Raw genomic sequence first — 16828 nt, forward strand, 5'->3', positions numbered from 1 at the left:
TTGGCACCCATTTTCCAATAACAGCGCCAGAGAGCGTTAGTTTACCATGATGAGCCAGCATGGAACCCAATTAAACTTACACCACAAGAGTGCATTTTTGTTAACCAAGAAGGGTTGATGTGAAATCCGTGTCTTGATAACACCAATGAAGGGCGTTTTAATTAGCCATGACCAGCTACTAGAGACATCTATCGATGTTTTAGTAATTTACATTCTACAGGACTAGTCTACCCTGTCTTTATCTAAAAAATATTAAATCCTCGCCTTAGTGCCTATAAACGTTACATCAGCTATCCTATCTAGCCAACTAAAATGTGTAACGACAAACGAGGAAAACAAACAACCCATTACCTCGCCTACCCACTCCGTGGGCAGGGCCACATTCATATGGCTTACTACAACTGCGACATAAAATCTTAACATCTTAACATAAAACATACACTTGTAAAAAAAAAACGACACTTGTACAAAAAAAAATCGGTATCTCCAAGGTCACAGTCATTATTTTCAACAACAGTTGGAGTTGGAATGCGAGATACGGGCCCGGTGATTCCATGCGTGTCTGACACGGCCTATCTTGGCCGGAATCAAGTCAAAATGATGTGGTCGACGAGCAGTATTTTTCCATAACACACAATTACGCCATTAAAGTACACGTAGGGCACATCCAAAGTACAAGGGTGATTCACAGGGACGAAAAGAAATGAAATTTCTTTACATATTTCTTATTTGTCCATTTATTATTTCCTGTAAGCAATTTGTGTATTTCCAAATGCCCAATCCATCAATCAAATGTGAAGTAATAAAAGTGCCCCAAACAAATAGTTTCGAATTTAGAGGAAATTTAATCGTCTCTGTCCTAACCCATTCCGGTTTTGCTTCTTATTGGTGGGAGAAGGGAAATCTTATAAAGGTCAATATTAAAATGGCAGATAGGTTTGTTAAATTCCCAAGTTTTATAATTATGCTGCAGTGCATGGCTGGGGGCAGTGTGTAAGAGTATCTCCCAAGTAAAAATAAATAATAAATAAATGAATCAATAAAATGTAATTAATTAAATACTGTTAGAGTGTTTGAAAATAAATATATAGAGGGAGCGATGTATTACATTGCTGTAATGTTCAGAAAGACATATTTCTAAGGTCTAAATATTTGGTGTGTTGTCACGTGTTTTGACGCAGGTTCTCCACACAGCGTCGCCAGCATCGCAGGAGGAGCCAACAAAACGCACACATGCAAGCAACGCATAAAGAAACAAGACACAATAAAAACAACAACAATCACAATTTGGTTTAACACGAATGGGCGAAGGAACAAGAAAAAAAAAACATGCAGTTAATTCAAAGAAGATTGGCACATCTTTGACATAGTTGCACTTTAATCTGCAAAATCACCATTAAGATGAACGATCTCCAAAGAGCAGAATCATGCTCCAGATCGGTGACTGACCCCTCCCCCCTTACTAAACTACTGATTAAGTAGCGCAACGGAAATTTTGATCTAACTTTATTCTATTCTTCCTCCAGTTTCAGTACAAAAAGACGAACGTATTCAGAATCCTATGTTCATAAACAAGGATTGCCAATATTCTCCGCCTTCACTCAATATAACACAATTAAGATTAGTACGAGAAATCATGCACCCGTCACCTTAATACATTTCAATGTGGTTCGGGAACACTGACCGCCAACGGCGACTTCTAGCAGAACTGTGCAGAACTCCCAAGTGAATTTCAGAATAAATTATAAAAAACGGTCCAAATCGGACCACAATTGTCGCATATATCCCGTTAACCCGCTTACTTAAGGAGTAATATGACACCGTTTGAATTTGTTCTTGTTTCTTCAAAATACTCAACAAGGACGTTAACTTTTTTTACAAATTCATTTTTGGATTTTTTTATTCCACAAAAGGTACAGAAGAGATACCAAAAGTATTAAACCTAAAGGCTTTCTTTCGAAAGAACATAATTTTTTAATGGTAAATGCACTAATGAAGCCGTATACATGAATTTTGATGGAAAAAAAAATACTTGGCAAAAGTACCACACTTTCTTAGACATTTGGACAATGGTCAACGAAGTCCAGAACTCCTGAGGCGGTCAGTGCGCACGGCCACAGCATAAAGAAAAATTCATCACACATTTTTGTAATTAAGACATAGGAAAATATATCAAGTGACAATTGCAAAAGTACAGATGTCACGCGAGATATGAAGATTTAAAAGTATTACTTGCAGAACAGACACGCAAAAATGAAGATTACAATGCTTAAATATACTGCCGACTATAAATATACTGTTCGACAATTTGTAACATAAACACTGCACAATAAGGCGTGGCGAAATTCAGTGTTTCCTGGTAAAGACGACAAATATGAAGGGACGTTACTTTTATGAAAAGAATTCTTTTCACCAGATCTATAGATCGGTTTTGCACAATGAAAGTACAACTTATCACAACTCAATTTGCTGTCAGTTTCTTGTAAGTCATTGTTTAGGTGACGGAAAAGTGGTTCCTTTGTTTTAAAGTCTGGACTTCTTTATTTCAGAATAAACCTAAAATGTTGACAATAACAAAGCAATAATTTGGCTTTTGCTTTTGATTTATAATTATGCAGCAACGATGTAACCAGCTACTTGTGTCCTATGTGGTTGGGTCACCTACCCAAGGACAATCCGTTTTTGTCTTAGATAAATTATTGGAAGAATGTTGCACTTAAAGATATCAGTGTTCATATTTATGCCAATTCCTGTCCATACTTTCCAGCTCGATTAAATAATTTGACAGATATATTTTTTAACATTCTGAAACAATTATTAATTTCGTAGATGTGACATTTTTAACCAAAGTGTATGTAGAAGGAAAAAGTTTGTTTGTCCAAGTCTTAATACAAGTTTTGCCCACAGCAATAACTGATACACGATAACACGATAACAAATGTGCGCGAATTTTGTGGAAACAAATACAATACCGTTTACAAACTTTCAAGGAATAAGATGAATAGCAGATAAGAAAAACACCGGTAAACACTAATTTAAGAGTAACGCTACATCACATTTTGACACCTTAAAGCCCCTAATTACATTCGAGGTTTTCTTTTAGTCAGAAGTCATTTTCTAAAGGAAAACCGCAAATTTGCTTGCGGCCAGACTTGTATTTGCATAACAGCGAGCCTCAGCGATGACATTTTCAGATTGTCTGGATAGTACAGGGTGTCAAAAAAATTTTTAATCTTTGCTAAATATTTTGTGCAAAAATGCCTGTGTGTCTGTTCGTGTGTTAACATGTTAGCGTTGGTGTAGGCCAATGCGCGTGCGGACGAGTACATGGAAGACCCAATTGCACGTATGTAACCTAGCTTATTCATTGTGTCTAATGGTAGGTTAATGATAAAGTCCAACTGCTGTGCTACCTTTCATTTTATTGAAATAGCAGTGGTAACTTTTTTGTCCCCCCTGTATCGTCGTCGTGCCAAGGAAGCGAGAAGTTAACCACGCCTATTCTAATGTAATGATGGTTTACGCAGATAGTACCGCGTGGCCAGGGTACCCACCCAAACTTTGTCACCACGCAGCTCTGGTAAGAGTCCTGCAGGTCGCTGGACAAATAGGCATCGTCCACCTTGAAAAAAAAAACAAGATGTCAGTAAACAACAACGTGTGTTTAGCAGCAGTAACAACACTGGTTCAGGTTATACGTCGTGCATCTCAGTTCACAACACACTTGAAGACTCTTAAAATGGTTTTGCATTCTGTATTAAATTATGCAGTGAGATGATTTTTTTGTTCCTTTGTTTTGTCAGTAAATACAATATATAACTGTATGTAGTCTTATTAGGTACGTTTCTGTGACCTCGTTTGTCAACAGCAATATATTTGTTTCATTCTGGAATAAAGTTGTCGAAAATTTCATACTAATTTTTTCTGACAGCAGAAAAAAATTACCAAAGCGCCATTGCCCCCGTTTGTTTCTATGGGCACTAAGATCGGTCTATAATAACAGCACTATCATAACCTAATCCCATCCTTTAAAGTTCAGAAATCATCTTAAATTACCAGGTGTCGGCGTATTTTCTGTGGCCTTATACTGCCCTAACATTGATACAAGTTGTCCCTTAACAACAATGAACAATAATGAACAAAAGCACGTGGTGCGAATTTGGCATGGAAATACGCGCATAGATTGGCACTATTAATACACTATTTGTTGTAAAGACACCGGTAAGATTCGGTACACCTTAGCTTATGTTTTCCAAGGGTAGATTTGTGTAGGAGAAACACTGCTAGTTAATTTGTCAAATGCACAGTGGGTAACAACAGAATTCACAATTTTAGGTCACCCTTCCTCTCCTTAATTTTTTTCTAAGGTGATCAAAATCCACCAAATTATTTTTCTGGATTTTTTTGCGTTCACCCTCCTCCTCGTCTAATCTTTAATTTATACATTAAAACTTAGGTGGAGCAACAGAAGCTGAAGAGTAGCTATAATATATGCACTTTTAATTTCGTCTTCCAAATAATGTGTCTACAAGACTGGGCGGGACGCAGGTATGAGAAGGTTTAAAATGTCTTTGGGCAGACGGAGCATTTACCGCAAGCAATAAGATATGAAGAATGGATTCTTTATTTTACTCAGTCCTTTTTAGTTTTCGTTTCGTAGTTCTAGCACCGACCTTATCGTGAAATCGCCACATTAAGCTTTCTTTCTAATTACAGTATCACATTTTGAATTTTCTTCGAGTCACCGTTAACTTCAAAACGCATTCATTGCCAACAGTATAGTTTTAAAAACTGGTACGGAACTTAAATAAATAGATTGAGCAACTCTGAATGGATACTCGATGGTCTAAATATTATTTGCACTCATATTTGCACTAAGTAAGGCGAGAAAAAGAGACAGCGTAAAGGTGGCTTTTGGCATCATTACACAAACATATTACAAACAGGTTCAGTGTGATATATTTGGTTATTCTTGTCTCTCTCATTCTCTCTCTATCCGCCCATTTAAAAAAAAAAAAAGAACAGAACTACTGCCTTGATAAGATGTCACAGGTTCAAGTCTATAACAGCTCTAAACAAGTAAAAGTGCTGCCAAAAACCTCGGAATATTGTCACTCACCGTAGAACAGAACTCTCGAGACCTCTCCTTGTACTGTATGGTATCCTTATTTTCCAGCTCTGGCGTATACTGGATATTTACTATCCGGACCGAGCCGTTAAAACCTATGACTACAAAAGAAACAACGCAAAGTTTTTAAAACTATTCATATATACATCACAATTTACTATAAAAACCTATAAATTATTTACATTTATTTCAAATATCTTTCTTTTTCTGTTTAACTCAATAATTTCTTTTTTTTATCCACATCAAATAAATGTACTTGAAAAAAATACAAAATGGATACAATGGACATCAATCATACACGAATGATTTACAACAATTAAATAGAGGAGATTATTGGAGCAGATTTAGAGAACAATAAACTGTTATCTTTATTCAGTATTATATACATATCAAATTAATTTGTTGACCATTGGATTACTTTAAACTGACAATGTTCTACTTACTAATTTCTGTCGTGTTCGGTAGAGCTGTTGTCGTGACGATAGGTGGCACTGTTGGCAGTGGCCTCGTTGTGGCAGTGGTTGTAGACGGTATATCGGCTGGTACTTTAGCTGTAGGTGAAAAAATTTGACATATTCGATTCTTTGCTTATTTTCACCATAAGCATTATATTCACATATATTGAAAAGGAGGAGAATACCATTCTAACTGAGTTTGGAATTGTCAAAATACCTGATTTTAAAAATATAATCAAATTAATATTTTTGTGTGGCAAAACTAAAAATATCAATTGTTTTAATTTTTTCTATCTGCATAATATTTTAGGACCGTCTGAATAGCCCCTTACAGTAAATAGCGCCATCTATCATAAAGAACTCACCAGGTAACGTCAGCAAATACACCATAACAAGGATGGATGCTAATAAAAATAAAAATGTTCCACACAAAATTGCAGACACTAATTTCTTTTTCGAGAATCTTTTCCTTCGAAATTTAATTTCATTAGGTTCTCCTGAGCCAAAAATTCTATGTCGTCTGCGCGGTGGCGTGTTGATCTGCACATGCGCACTTCCGTCATCGTCATACGAAAAAGAAACAACTGGATGAAAAGCACCTGCTTGTAAAGATCCACCTGGGGACTGCGTAATACTGATAGGCTTGTAATAGTAGTTCCTTTCAGAGTCACCACTTTCCTTGTTTCGAATGTTTGTGCTAAGACGCGAGTCCGCATGCGCAGACACATCATCATCGACTACTTCCGGCATATCATTCTGACTGATTGACGTCACATTAAACGGGATTGACGTCATGTTATCCGTGACATCAGCATGTATCCAAGGAGATTGGGAATTGTTTCTATTCAGTGATGCTGAATGTGGGTAAGGAATAAAGACATCCTCGCTAACACTACTAGAACTTTCACTTTTGTGATCTGCTGATTGCGACACTTCTTGTGACCGGGGTTTGGAGGCTTTCGGAAAGGTGGCAGCACCGAAGTTTTCGAAAGGATCCGATAAAGACTCCAGACTAGAATCAGAATTGCTAAAATAGGACAATTTCTTTGCAATGGTCCTGCGCCTACTGTCGTCCACCCACGTGTTCGTGAAAATCTCCCGTACGTCGGGATACCGCTTTTTACCTAAATAAAAGTTCTCAGACGCTGGCTGAGGTCGGTGGGGGTTAAAAGCGGGTCCCGCGCTTACGTTCCGCCACTTAAAGGGTGGCTCGTCCTGCAACACAGAGAATTTTCCCTCCCATGTGGTAATGCTCCCAAGACGGCGTCCGTTAGGGGCGTACTCCTCCTCTTCATCTCTCCTCCTGAACAAGTCCTTACTGGAGCGCGTGAGCTGAGGTAGACGATACTCTTGAAAGGGACCATATTGTCGAGCGAACTTCTCTCTGCTAACTGTCTCTGAGAGAAACGACGGGTAATTCTGCCTGTGTAACCTGTTTAGAGGTTTCGCGTCAGGATTTGGGAGCTGTCCTCCCGTGCTGTCTGTACTGGAGTGAGAGTCCGAGTTTGTCTCGCCCGTAGAGCCTCGCTCCCCGCGGCTCTGCGAAGCGGTGGCCTGATCTCCGGCGGACGCTACGTCTTCAGTGTCTGATTGCCGTCGCAAGCCCCTGTCACTGTGCAGGCTACGACTACGAACCAACCCAGTGGCTTGTATGTTCTCGTGACTAGTTTTTCCTCGGGACGAAGACGAGGCTGGCGAATCATCTGCCAGCCCGCTTTCCCCTCGTGACTGTACATCAGGCTCAAAAGCCGCGTTGTCTCGCACCACGTGCCCATTAGGTTTGTGATAAAATCCCGAACTCCGCGGTAGCGTTGCAAAAATATCCCTGACGTCGGGATGGAATCCCGTTCCAGCGGAGATTGTGTTGGGCCCTGACGTATTGCCATCCCCTCCAAGATGGCGGCGTCCGCCATTACGGTTGCGCCTGTGCCCGACGGCTGTGTAAAATTTCTTGTTGTTGGCGCTCCGATGCGGTAGCGGCTCCCGTTCCAATAGAAAGCTGCGGCGAATGTAGAATGGATGCTCACCCTGTAACGACAGAAGATGGAAATGTCAACACCGTTAAATAATGGGAGCTGACTGCCCGTACTGTCTGGACGGGATAATACTTAATTAATGAAAAAATGTTAAGGAAATATTTATTTTGCAAAAATTACACCAGAATCATCTCACTTATGTCCAAACTACCATATGCACCAACTGTTATACCGCGTATAACAATTAAAGCCGTCGTTAAACACATCATTTTGTAAGGCACATTGATATAACATTGAATGCGCCCTATAAAAAAACTTATCAACATCAAGAAAGTATCACCAAATTATTTGTTATGAGGACTTAACTGATACGCAAAGAATCCGACTGAATTGAATTTTGAATAATGGGACGTAAAATAGACGTTGCTAAGATTTGTGTAGACTTTCACACCAGGTGTTAGGGAAGTGAATTCTATGTGGGGTAACCCCTCTGAAAAGAAACTAACGGAGGTAAGGGGGGGGGGTTCTGCTTCCTGTCCTTATTACTGAAGTGGTTAAAAGAAGTGGGAAGATTAACCCCCCTTGCCCTGTCCCCCCGACACACGCACACACACACACACACACGCACACAGACACACACACACACGGGCTCCTTTGCCTATGATTTGTTTGGTCTGGGTTTGTTGGCTGTCCTATATGTAGGTTCAGTTCACTTGTTCGTCTTTCGTTAATCTCCAATATGTAAATAGAACTTGAAGTGATCCTGCTATTCTGTTTAACGTTATCCACACTGGCAGCTCATTCTCTTCACTGTTTAGTATTACCATAATCCTTTAAGCTGACTTTAAGTTTAAGACGGGCGGAGCTGCGTCTGGGCAGCGAATCTCTTTACAAAAAACACACATCTCTTGATTCTATTTAGCTGTGACTGCCTGGCCGCGGCCCGCGTTACAGTAATCTGCTTGCTGTAATTGACAGCACGAAAATGCAGATAGGATATTTGAAAACGAAATTATCCAGCAATAGTACAGCACCGAGAGCATCTACAAAGCAATATTTAACTTGTTTCATTGCCTCCGTTTTTCTTTTTTTTTTCACTCATGCCTTAAGGCTTAAGGTAAAACTTCTTTTTTCGATCAACAAACAAGATAAAATTCAAATGCAAACGCTACTGTCATCTAAACCAAAAGGGAGTCAACAATAACGTTAAAATGTATATTTATCATGGAGGGAAATAGTCACAGAAGCTACAAATAAAAGTACATTACCAAAAGGCCAGGCAACAAGATCGTTAACACCAGCTGGGACAACGCACGCGAAGTCCACCCTCGCTTCGGGCAAATACACTGACCAAAGTCACCTTGCGCTGTGCCATAAATCCGGTCACTTGGCACACACACTGGTCAAGTGAAATTGTTGTAATTTTTGCGCCGTTTCACTGTCGAAAATAATCGGGTTGTCGTTTAAAAGAAATATTTTGCAAATGAATAAGCTACAACGGATTCAGGGATTTGAGAAAATGGAGGGGGGGGGGGGTACAAGGATAAAAATATATAAATATATAACAGAAGATGATGGCAGTTTACTATTTGAGGGCGCGGGATAGAAAAATGGTTTCTTTGAGAGAGAGAGAGAGTACTCGGTAAGCAATGTGTATATTATGAATTTTTAATAATTATCAGTATATCACTGGTTAGTCATTTAGCAATGTCTGTCGACTTCGGGTGCGTTCACATATAAGCTAGGTCGACTATTCTGTGGGCAGCACTTCTACAAACCTTAAAATCCCGGTAACGCAACAACAGCTAGGCAAGTCAAGCGGGTTATTCTCCACTTCCCTACAACACATACCTGTTCAGGTGCCTCTTTAAAACATTTTCTCGATATCAGCTACTTCCCTGTGGCTTATCGGTACCTCAATATGAATTACTTTCTGAATTATTAATTGATATTCACCAGTGTAAATTCGGAATCGAAATAAAAAATGTCAGTTTTTTTTCTGACCTTGATTCAACAAAGTTACTGCCTGTGGTTTGATTTTCTCACTTTCATTCTAACAAGATACTTCCCAAGTATTTACTTGATTAAAAACGAGTTTTGGTGTAGTTGGAAATTGTATCAAATTCAAAGTAACAATCAGTCCTCTTTGCGTTTAGTTTATCTAATCTGATTTGAGTGCTAGGTTCATTTCATCATAATCTAACTCATAACAACAATATATATAAAATTAATCTTGATTCCATACCAAACAAGGTCCCCTGTTCACATCTTACGATAAAGGAATATCTTTAATAATGTCAAAAATTAAGATACAGGTTTACTGTAATTGCAAATGCGTCTTCTAAAGGTGAATTTTCCATACAACAAAAATAGAATGTTTTTTTTTTTTTCTGAATCAAACTTGGCGTTAAATACACAATCTTTATTTTACAAAAAAAAAAAAGCCAGATTGGAGATAGACAGATAGAGCAGAGATTGTACCAGTGACCCGTCAATAGTTCTTTCAGTCAAAAAACAGTCACTTTCACAATATCCAGTCTGTTAAAGACGAGTCACTATCTGGCGGAACTGTAAACTCACTGTTGGACCGCTGCTCGTACTTAACGCGCGACTAAGCACGTGCCGCGCAAACACATATTACAATCTCGTTAAGATGGGTGGTGCCTCCGTTGAGGCACTGGACTGTGAACCCCAAATCTGTCTAATAACTGGTCAGTTACAATGAGATGGACACAGAGATATTGTCCGATGTGTTATTACATCCCTAGAGTGTCCAGAACTTGCCACAAGCGGGTAACACAACTGCCAACTACAACTAGGTAGCCACTGGACAGCGGCTGCATTCACACGAGAACTTAAAGACCGAAAGTTGGTCATAACTTTAAGACCCTCTACTATATAATAGATACCCTCGGTGTACGTGGATTGACCCAACCTTGCGCTCACTCTCGCTCAGTGCGACCAGCTAACCTGAATGACGCGTTTCCTCTTGTTTTACTTCCAACGTACTCTTACAATACAGCTTTTCTGTATTCTTCTTAACGTCAGGAAGAGGTCCTCTACCAGGGCCACAGATTGATTTTCACTACATATTCACAGATAATGTCACCCGTTAAATAACGTGACTTTTCTGCACTGTCGCATCTGAGAAAAGTGCACATTATAAAATCTGCGGCCCTGGAAGAGATTATCCTTAATTATCTTTATTATTTAATGGATACCCATATAACCAAGAATACTGCCTCAACGAAAAAAGGAAAAACTCACCAGCATTAGTCCAACATAGCCCTTTTTTTTCAAAATTTCTTCAGATGATCACACCCCGCTGTCAAGTTGTTTTTCTTTAACTAAATATTCAACATCAAATAAACCCTGGCAGAGGTCTTATCCCAGCATGCCCCAGAAAAATAGAAATGACATGAAAAAAGGAGAATGGGGCACAGAAAACAAACCCTCCCGGGGCGTGGATTTCTATCTCACGGGTAGATCCATATGTTAAACTAAGACCCTGTCATTGTGACAGATTTCACTTCAATGGAACCATTAACCTGACGATGGGGAAGTCGAGGGGGGGGGGGGGTCAGCACTCCCATTCCAGGCACACATCGTCAAGTACCTTTAACCCTGAAGACCATAGAATACTGTCACGACACTGTACCCTGATGAAGATGCGTATAAAAACGCCGGCAGTTACCGTATACCCAGGGTGACACATACTGCCATCGTGTCAGGGAAGTACTCTTGGGGACAAAATTACAAATGACATAGGCTAACATAAAAACCATGTACTTTAAGACCATTCCCGTTGGTTTTGTCTGCTGTTTTGACGACTGTCATTTGTCACCTTGTCTATTAAGGAAGAGGACAACATGTGTTTTGTGTCACAAAAACCAGTAGGAAGATGACATTCACATCTCTAAACGTCAAGCAATAATGATAATGCGTTACATCATTTAGTTGTGTGGCAATGCCCCTACATATATTGTTTACAGAGATTTGTGAGTTATCGGACTTCGTGCGCAAAATGCCACGGAATTGCTGTGTGGAATGTGTTTCGCCGTCCAATGAGACACGCCAGTGGAAAACAAGATGGATATAAATGTGAATCTTGGCGCTGGCGAGTCTGTCGAAAACGATGACAATTCGTCAGCGATCTACCCATAAACGTCCCTAACGATTTGTAGCGCCGGTAACCTTGTTTTGTTAATTGTTAATTGTTTTCACAGCGAATTCGACATATAATGTGTTATTTTTTTCGCTTTTTTTTTTCAGTGGCGGGAAAATCGTCGACCGGTGAATCACTGTCTGACGCTTAAGGCGCTTCCACAAGACAATGCAAGAGTGGTTAACATCTGAATAAATAATTCGTCCTAACTGAAGTTGACAGTTTCTTCATCACAATCATACCATCACAACAATTAAACAGTGCTTGACTTAGCAAAAAATAATACTTCTTTTTTATCAAAAATAATTTGCTAATGTTTTAGTTTGGTAGAAAATTTATTTAGTGGACTGTTGGGAATTTAGCTACGTTGCAGTAGGGCAATTTCAATAAATATGACTATTTTTGTCTCAAATATTAAGACAGATTTTGGGGCTAAAGTTTTTCCATCAAACTGGCTCCCAGGTCCCAGTTTCACAAAAAAGTCGGTTCTGTGGTTAGTTGACTAAGATATCCACGAGAGAGTTGTGACGTTATTCTTGATGGGATAAAATGTGTGCATTTGTCCATGTAACGTTGGTAACAAAGATTTTAGCTAGGAAACTGACTAAAGGTTGTTTTTTTTTTTTTTTTTTTTTTTTTTTTATGACACTGGCTCAAGAGGTACAAGGAGTGGATGTTTTTTCCCCTAAAACCTCCCCCACACGTGTACATTTATCCTCTCTTGTCATAATCTTGCCGTGTCCAATGTCATGGTTGTCTAGTTCTTGTCATAACGCCCTCTTTACATACACTGCAGTGTCATCTCACTTATCTGGACAAGATACGAAAATGATACCATGCTTTGAGCAACGGGGTCGGATTTCGAATTTGTCTATCTTTCTAATCTTTCTAGCGTACGAAAGTACTGATGCCTGGGTTCATATTGCGAAAAACCAAACGTTTGCACCAAAGTGAAGCCAGAAGTCAAAATGCATTCAGGTTTTTTTTCTTCCTAAAGTTATTTTCAAAACTGTTTTAGTTAACCCATACCCATACCTGTTTACCCCCGTGTCATAAGTCTAGTCTTTTTTCTGTCCTATTTAACCGCCCTCTTCCAACTGGCCTGTCACGTGAAGAAAGGGGATAAATTGGTGTCTAATGATTAAGGGTTGGGGTCTGGATGACAAACGTGATCTCCGCGGACGTGCCAGCCAGAACTAGACAGATAATAATGGTGTCAGTGACACAGAAGTGGACAACAGGATGACAAGATACCCTATCTGCACTTAGACCCCATTTCCATAGATTTTAGATCGATCTATCCCTGTGGGGAGTCTCACTAGATTACTGCCAGCTTAGCCGGCTTAAGCGTCTGTCCCGCCTACTGAAAGCTGTAAGGGGGTAATTAACTATGGTGCGCGCTCGGCTGACTGGGAGTTAGGTCGATCTAAATCTTAATCCCTGGATCGATCTAAATCTCTGGGAACACACCCTTAGACTTGTGTCGTTGATTTTGTGGAAAACGATGACCAACGCCGTAAAAAGTGGAAGGAAAGGGTGTAACACGCGGACAAGTACACACACGTGCGCGTGCGCGGAGAGAGAGAGAGAGAGAGAGAGAGAGACAGAGAGAGAGAGAGAGAGAGAAAAGACACCTCAGTTTTCAAAACCATCGCGAATTCCTTTCCACAACAGGAATACAACAGGGACTCGCACATTCCCAGACGTTTTCCCTGAAAACGAACAGTTTCCCACACGCGGTACCGACATCCCCCACCAGATGTGATCAAATTATTTATGATCTCGTTCCACAAAACCCAAAATAAAACCAAGTTCAATACGCCCTAAAACGTCTGCTATATTTTTCAGGCAGTAAAAAAAAATGTTATTCGCGGACGGCCGGAAAAAAGCGAAGAAAAAGCAATTTTTCTCATCAAAGTCGGGTACACGAGGCCTGTGTATTTCGCAGCCAGGTGCTTTTCTTCACGTTGTTCGCCTGTCAGATTCCCGTCGCCTGAGTATTAAAAACATAGAGATTAGATATTTACTTTGGTAGTTTTGCTAAGCTCAAGTAGAAAGAAAGGGTAATCTGGGGATTATGAGGCCACGACAACGCCCTTGATACAACAAACACGGGTCGTAATAGATTGGACTTGGTAGTTGACGTTATTTTTTTCTGAGGAGACACCTTGCCATTCTCGGTTTTAAAACTGAACTGTCTCTGAATGCTACAATGTCATTCCAGTAACCCGATACCCCCAGTTACCCCACACTCCCAGTCACCCGGCATCCCCCCCCCCTTTCCCCCCGGCACTCGGCTCACCGCCATCTTGATGTGGCACGCGACTCCGCTCCGCCAGGGGGTGGAAACGCGCTACTTATATGATTAAGATGAGCCTGGCCGTCAGTACCGGATATTGTTTTGTGACCTTGAGGAGAAATTAGGCTCGGTGGTTGCAGCACGCATGAACAGTAGTTGAACTACCACACCTGGGTCTTTTGTTTTTGACAACTGTTCACTCGTCATCGAGGCGCTTGTTCAAGATTACAGGCTGATATCTACTAGTACTACCAGTGGCTTCATTAGTAACGTTCCCACAATACTTAGTTTTCTGTCTGTGCGTACATACCCTGAAAAAAGCCAGCCTCGCTAACGAGAACAATGGACGTTTCTCACCCCTCTCTAGGATTACCCCTGGCTCCGCGTATTTTCGGATCTATTTCTCGCTGATTAGGCACTGCGATTGAGGATATAGATGATACGAACAAAAATCAGATACTGTCCTAGCAGAGGGTATCGCAAGGTGAGGTAATCGACGGGATGAGTTTATTTGTACTATCTGGTCGTGTAAGCAGGGTTATCGCATGAACAGCGAACTTTGCTCTCTCTCTCTCCCCCCCCCCCCCCTCTCTCTCTCTCTCTCTAGGATATACCGCCACTTAGCTGTGGAGGCAAAACGACAGATACGCCAATGTGATGAAACGGTATTTAATCTTATTGGTAAACAAAGGTTGCAGACTCCTGTTGTTATTGAAGAACTAATTCGAAGCCACAAGCGTGATTATTTTACGTGAGTGCGATCAGGGTTCAAATTAGGGCGCATTCCCATAGATTTTAGATCGATCTATCCCCGTGGGGAGTCTCACTAGATTACTGTCAGGTAATCCGGCTTAAATGTCCGTCCCGCCTACTACAAGCTGTAAGGGGGTAATTAACTTTCGTGCCTGCTCGGCTGACACCTATTTAGCGTGAACCCCCATGGAGTTAGGTCGATCTAGTTGGATCGATCTCATCTCTGGGAATGGGGTCTTAGTCTGATAATTAAGACCACAAATAACAGTGTACTTTTGAACTAGAAGGAAGTGATCGGCTAATATAAAGTAAATTTTTAGCAGTATAAATATATTTCTTCTTATTAAACAAGTGGAGTATTACTGATCTATCTTAAGTCAAAAAACTCATTCACAATGAAACTATCGTTCTATGGAGATCGACCTAATACCGCGGGGACTCTCGCTGATTGCAGTCAGATCAACAGATCAACACACCTTCTAATGACGATCACTAAGAGCAGAAAAGCTGGTGATTATATAATACCCTCTACCAGGGCGATAGATTGATTTTTCACAAAATATTCACAGATATGTCTTTAGATAAATAGACAGTCATTTCAGTCTCTGTTCTTTTTGTTTTTTTTTTCTATAATATCTGCCACCCTGGTAGCGGGTAGTGTTTACATGAGTCCGTTGGAAGTGCAGACGTGTAAATCTGTTACTAAGTAACATGACTGCATTCCTCAGCAAGAGTTCCCACGACATTGTTAAAAGATAGTTTCAGTGGAAAAGGACTAAAGTTTTAGTCCACAAGTTTAGACATTAATTCGGCTTAATGTTATCTTGTGAAAGCGGTCTCCGCTGCAGTATTGAGCACTCGATTGAGAAGTTGACTTGCTGTCGCATAACAGACTCAAACTATAACTTCAGCAGCGCACTTTGCTCTCTCTCTCCGCAGCAGTGGAACGATAAACATGCCAATCGAATAAGACACGATTAAATTTAATTGGTAAACAAAGGACACGGTCTGTTTGCGTTCTAAGTGTTAAAGACCGGTTTCGGAATACGACTATAGCCTGAGCATTGGTCTAAACATTTAGATCCAAAATTAAATCTACTCCAATGCAAGATTAATATACAAAGAAACAATGAACATTTCCACATGAAAAACACAAATTCGTTACCAAATGCATAAACTGAGCCAGTGTGTTATTTTTTTCGTGAAGAAAAAATATGATGAAATTCATAAAATCTCGTGCCGCGAGCAAAACGCCCAACTGAAATATAGTCCCCCGCCCTGAAAAATGTATCAAAATAAAGTCTGTGTAACTTTAACGGTTTTATCACGTAAAATGAAACATTTCGAGCGCACGCGAGATGACGAAGTGGCTCCCGGGCAGCACCTCATACCCCGTCCCTGCCTGACGGTGCTCTATTCCTACCCATTCCCTGGGTGGCAGATATTATGGGGAAATTTTGAAAAAGACAGAGAATGACAGGGATGAAATGACTGTCTGTTTATCTAAAGACATCTGTGTAAACCCTGCCCCTGCCTGGCGGTGCCGTATACCAGAGACAAGATGAGACATGTTATTATATTCCATATTACATTATATACGAAACCCGTTGCTGGACAATAAAGAAAAGTGTGTAGAATTAGCCAGAGACTGTGACTATCCAGCGAGAAACCAGAGGTCCTGCATAAAGGACGGAGAGAAAAACAGGGGGGGGGGGGGCATTTTTGTCACCAATTCCTTGAATTGTTCATTTGCATTTATGGATTTACTTGTCTGTATTTATTAATTCAGTTATTTACATTTTGTTTGTTTGTTTGTTTGCTCTTTGCCTATTCATTTATTTTTGTCTATTCATGTATTTTTGACGTCGCTACGACCTAACAAATGACATAAATATAAATAAAGTAAAATAATGTGGGTAGCGCCCACTTCAGTCTACTATTCCTGCCCTCATATTTTATGAAATGTGACATGTTGAGATGAATATACGACGTTTATTAATTATTAGAAACCATCGAAGGTAATGTGATGCAGAAAATACGCGTTTTGAATCC

At 40.2% G+C, this 16828-nt stretch overlaps 1 protein-coding gene across 1 annotated transcript in view; it reads right to left on the bottom strand.

Annotated features, from left to right (window-relative positions):
* Positions 1-16828, bottom strand: part of LOC106161123 (uncharacterized) — a 33758-nt gene that overhangs the window by 8612 nt on the left and 8318 nt on the right. The window contains exons 2-5 of the mRNA XM_086997394.1: positions 5949-7611; positions 5572-5679; positions 5120-5229; positions 3555-3622 (exon numbers count right to left, since the gene is read on the bottom strand). Of these exons, the coding sequence (XP_086853520.1) occupies positions 3555-3622; positions 5120-5229; positions 5572-5679; positions 5949-7611 (1949 nt within the window). The remainder of the gene's footprint in view (positions 1-3554; positions 3623-5119; positions 5230-5571; positions 5680-5948; positions 7612-16828) is intronic.

Source organism: Lingula anatina, chromosome 10 (assembly GCF_051362555.1).
Source record: "Lingula anatina isolate TDL-2025a chromosome 10, LinAna3.0, whole genome shotgun sequence".
Lineage (NCBI taxonomy): Eukaryota > Metazoa > Brachiopoda > Lingulata > Lingulida > Lingulidae > Lingula > Lingula anatina.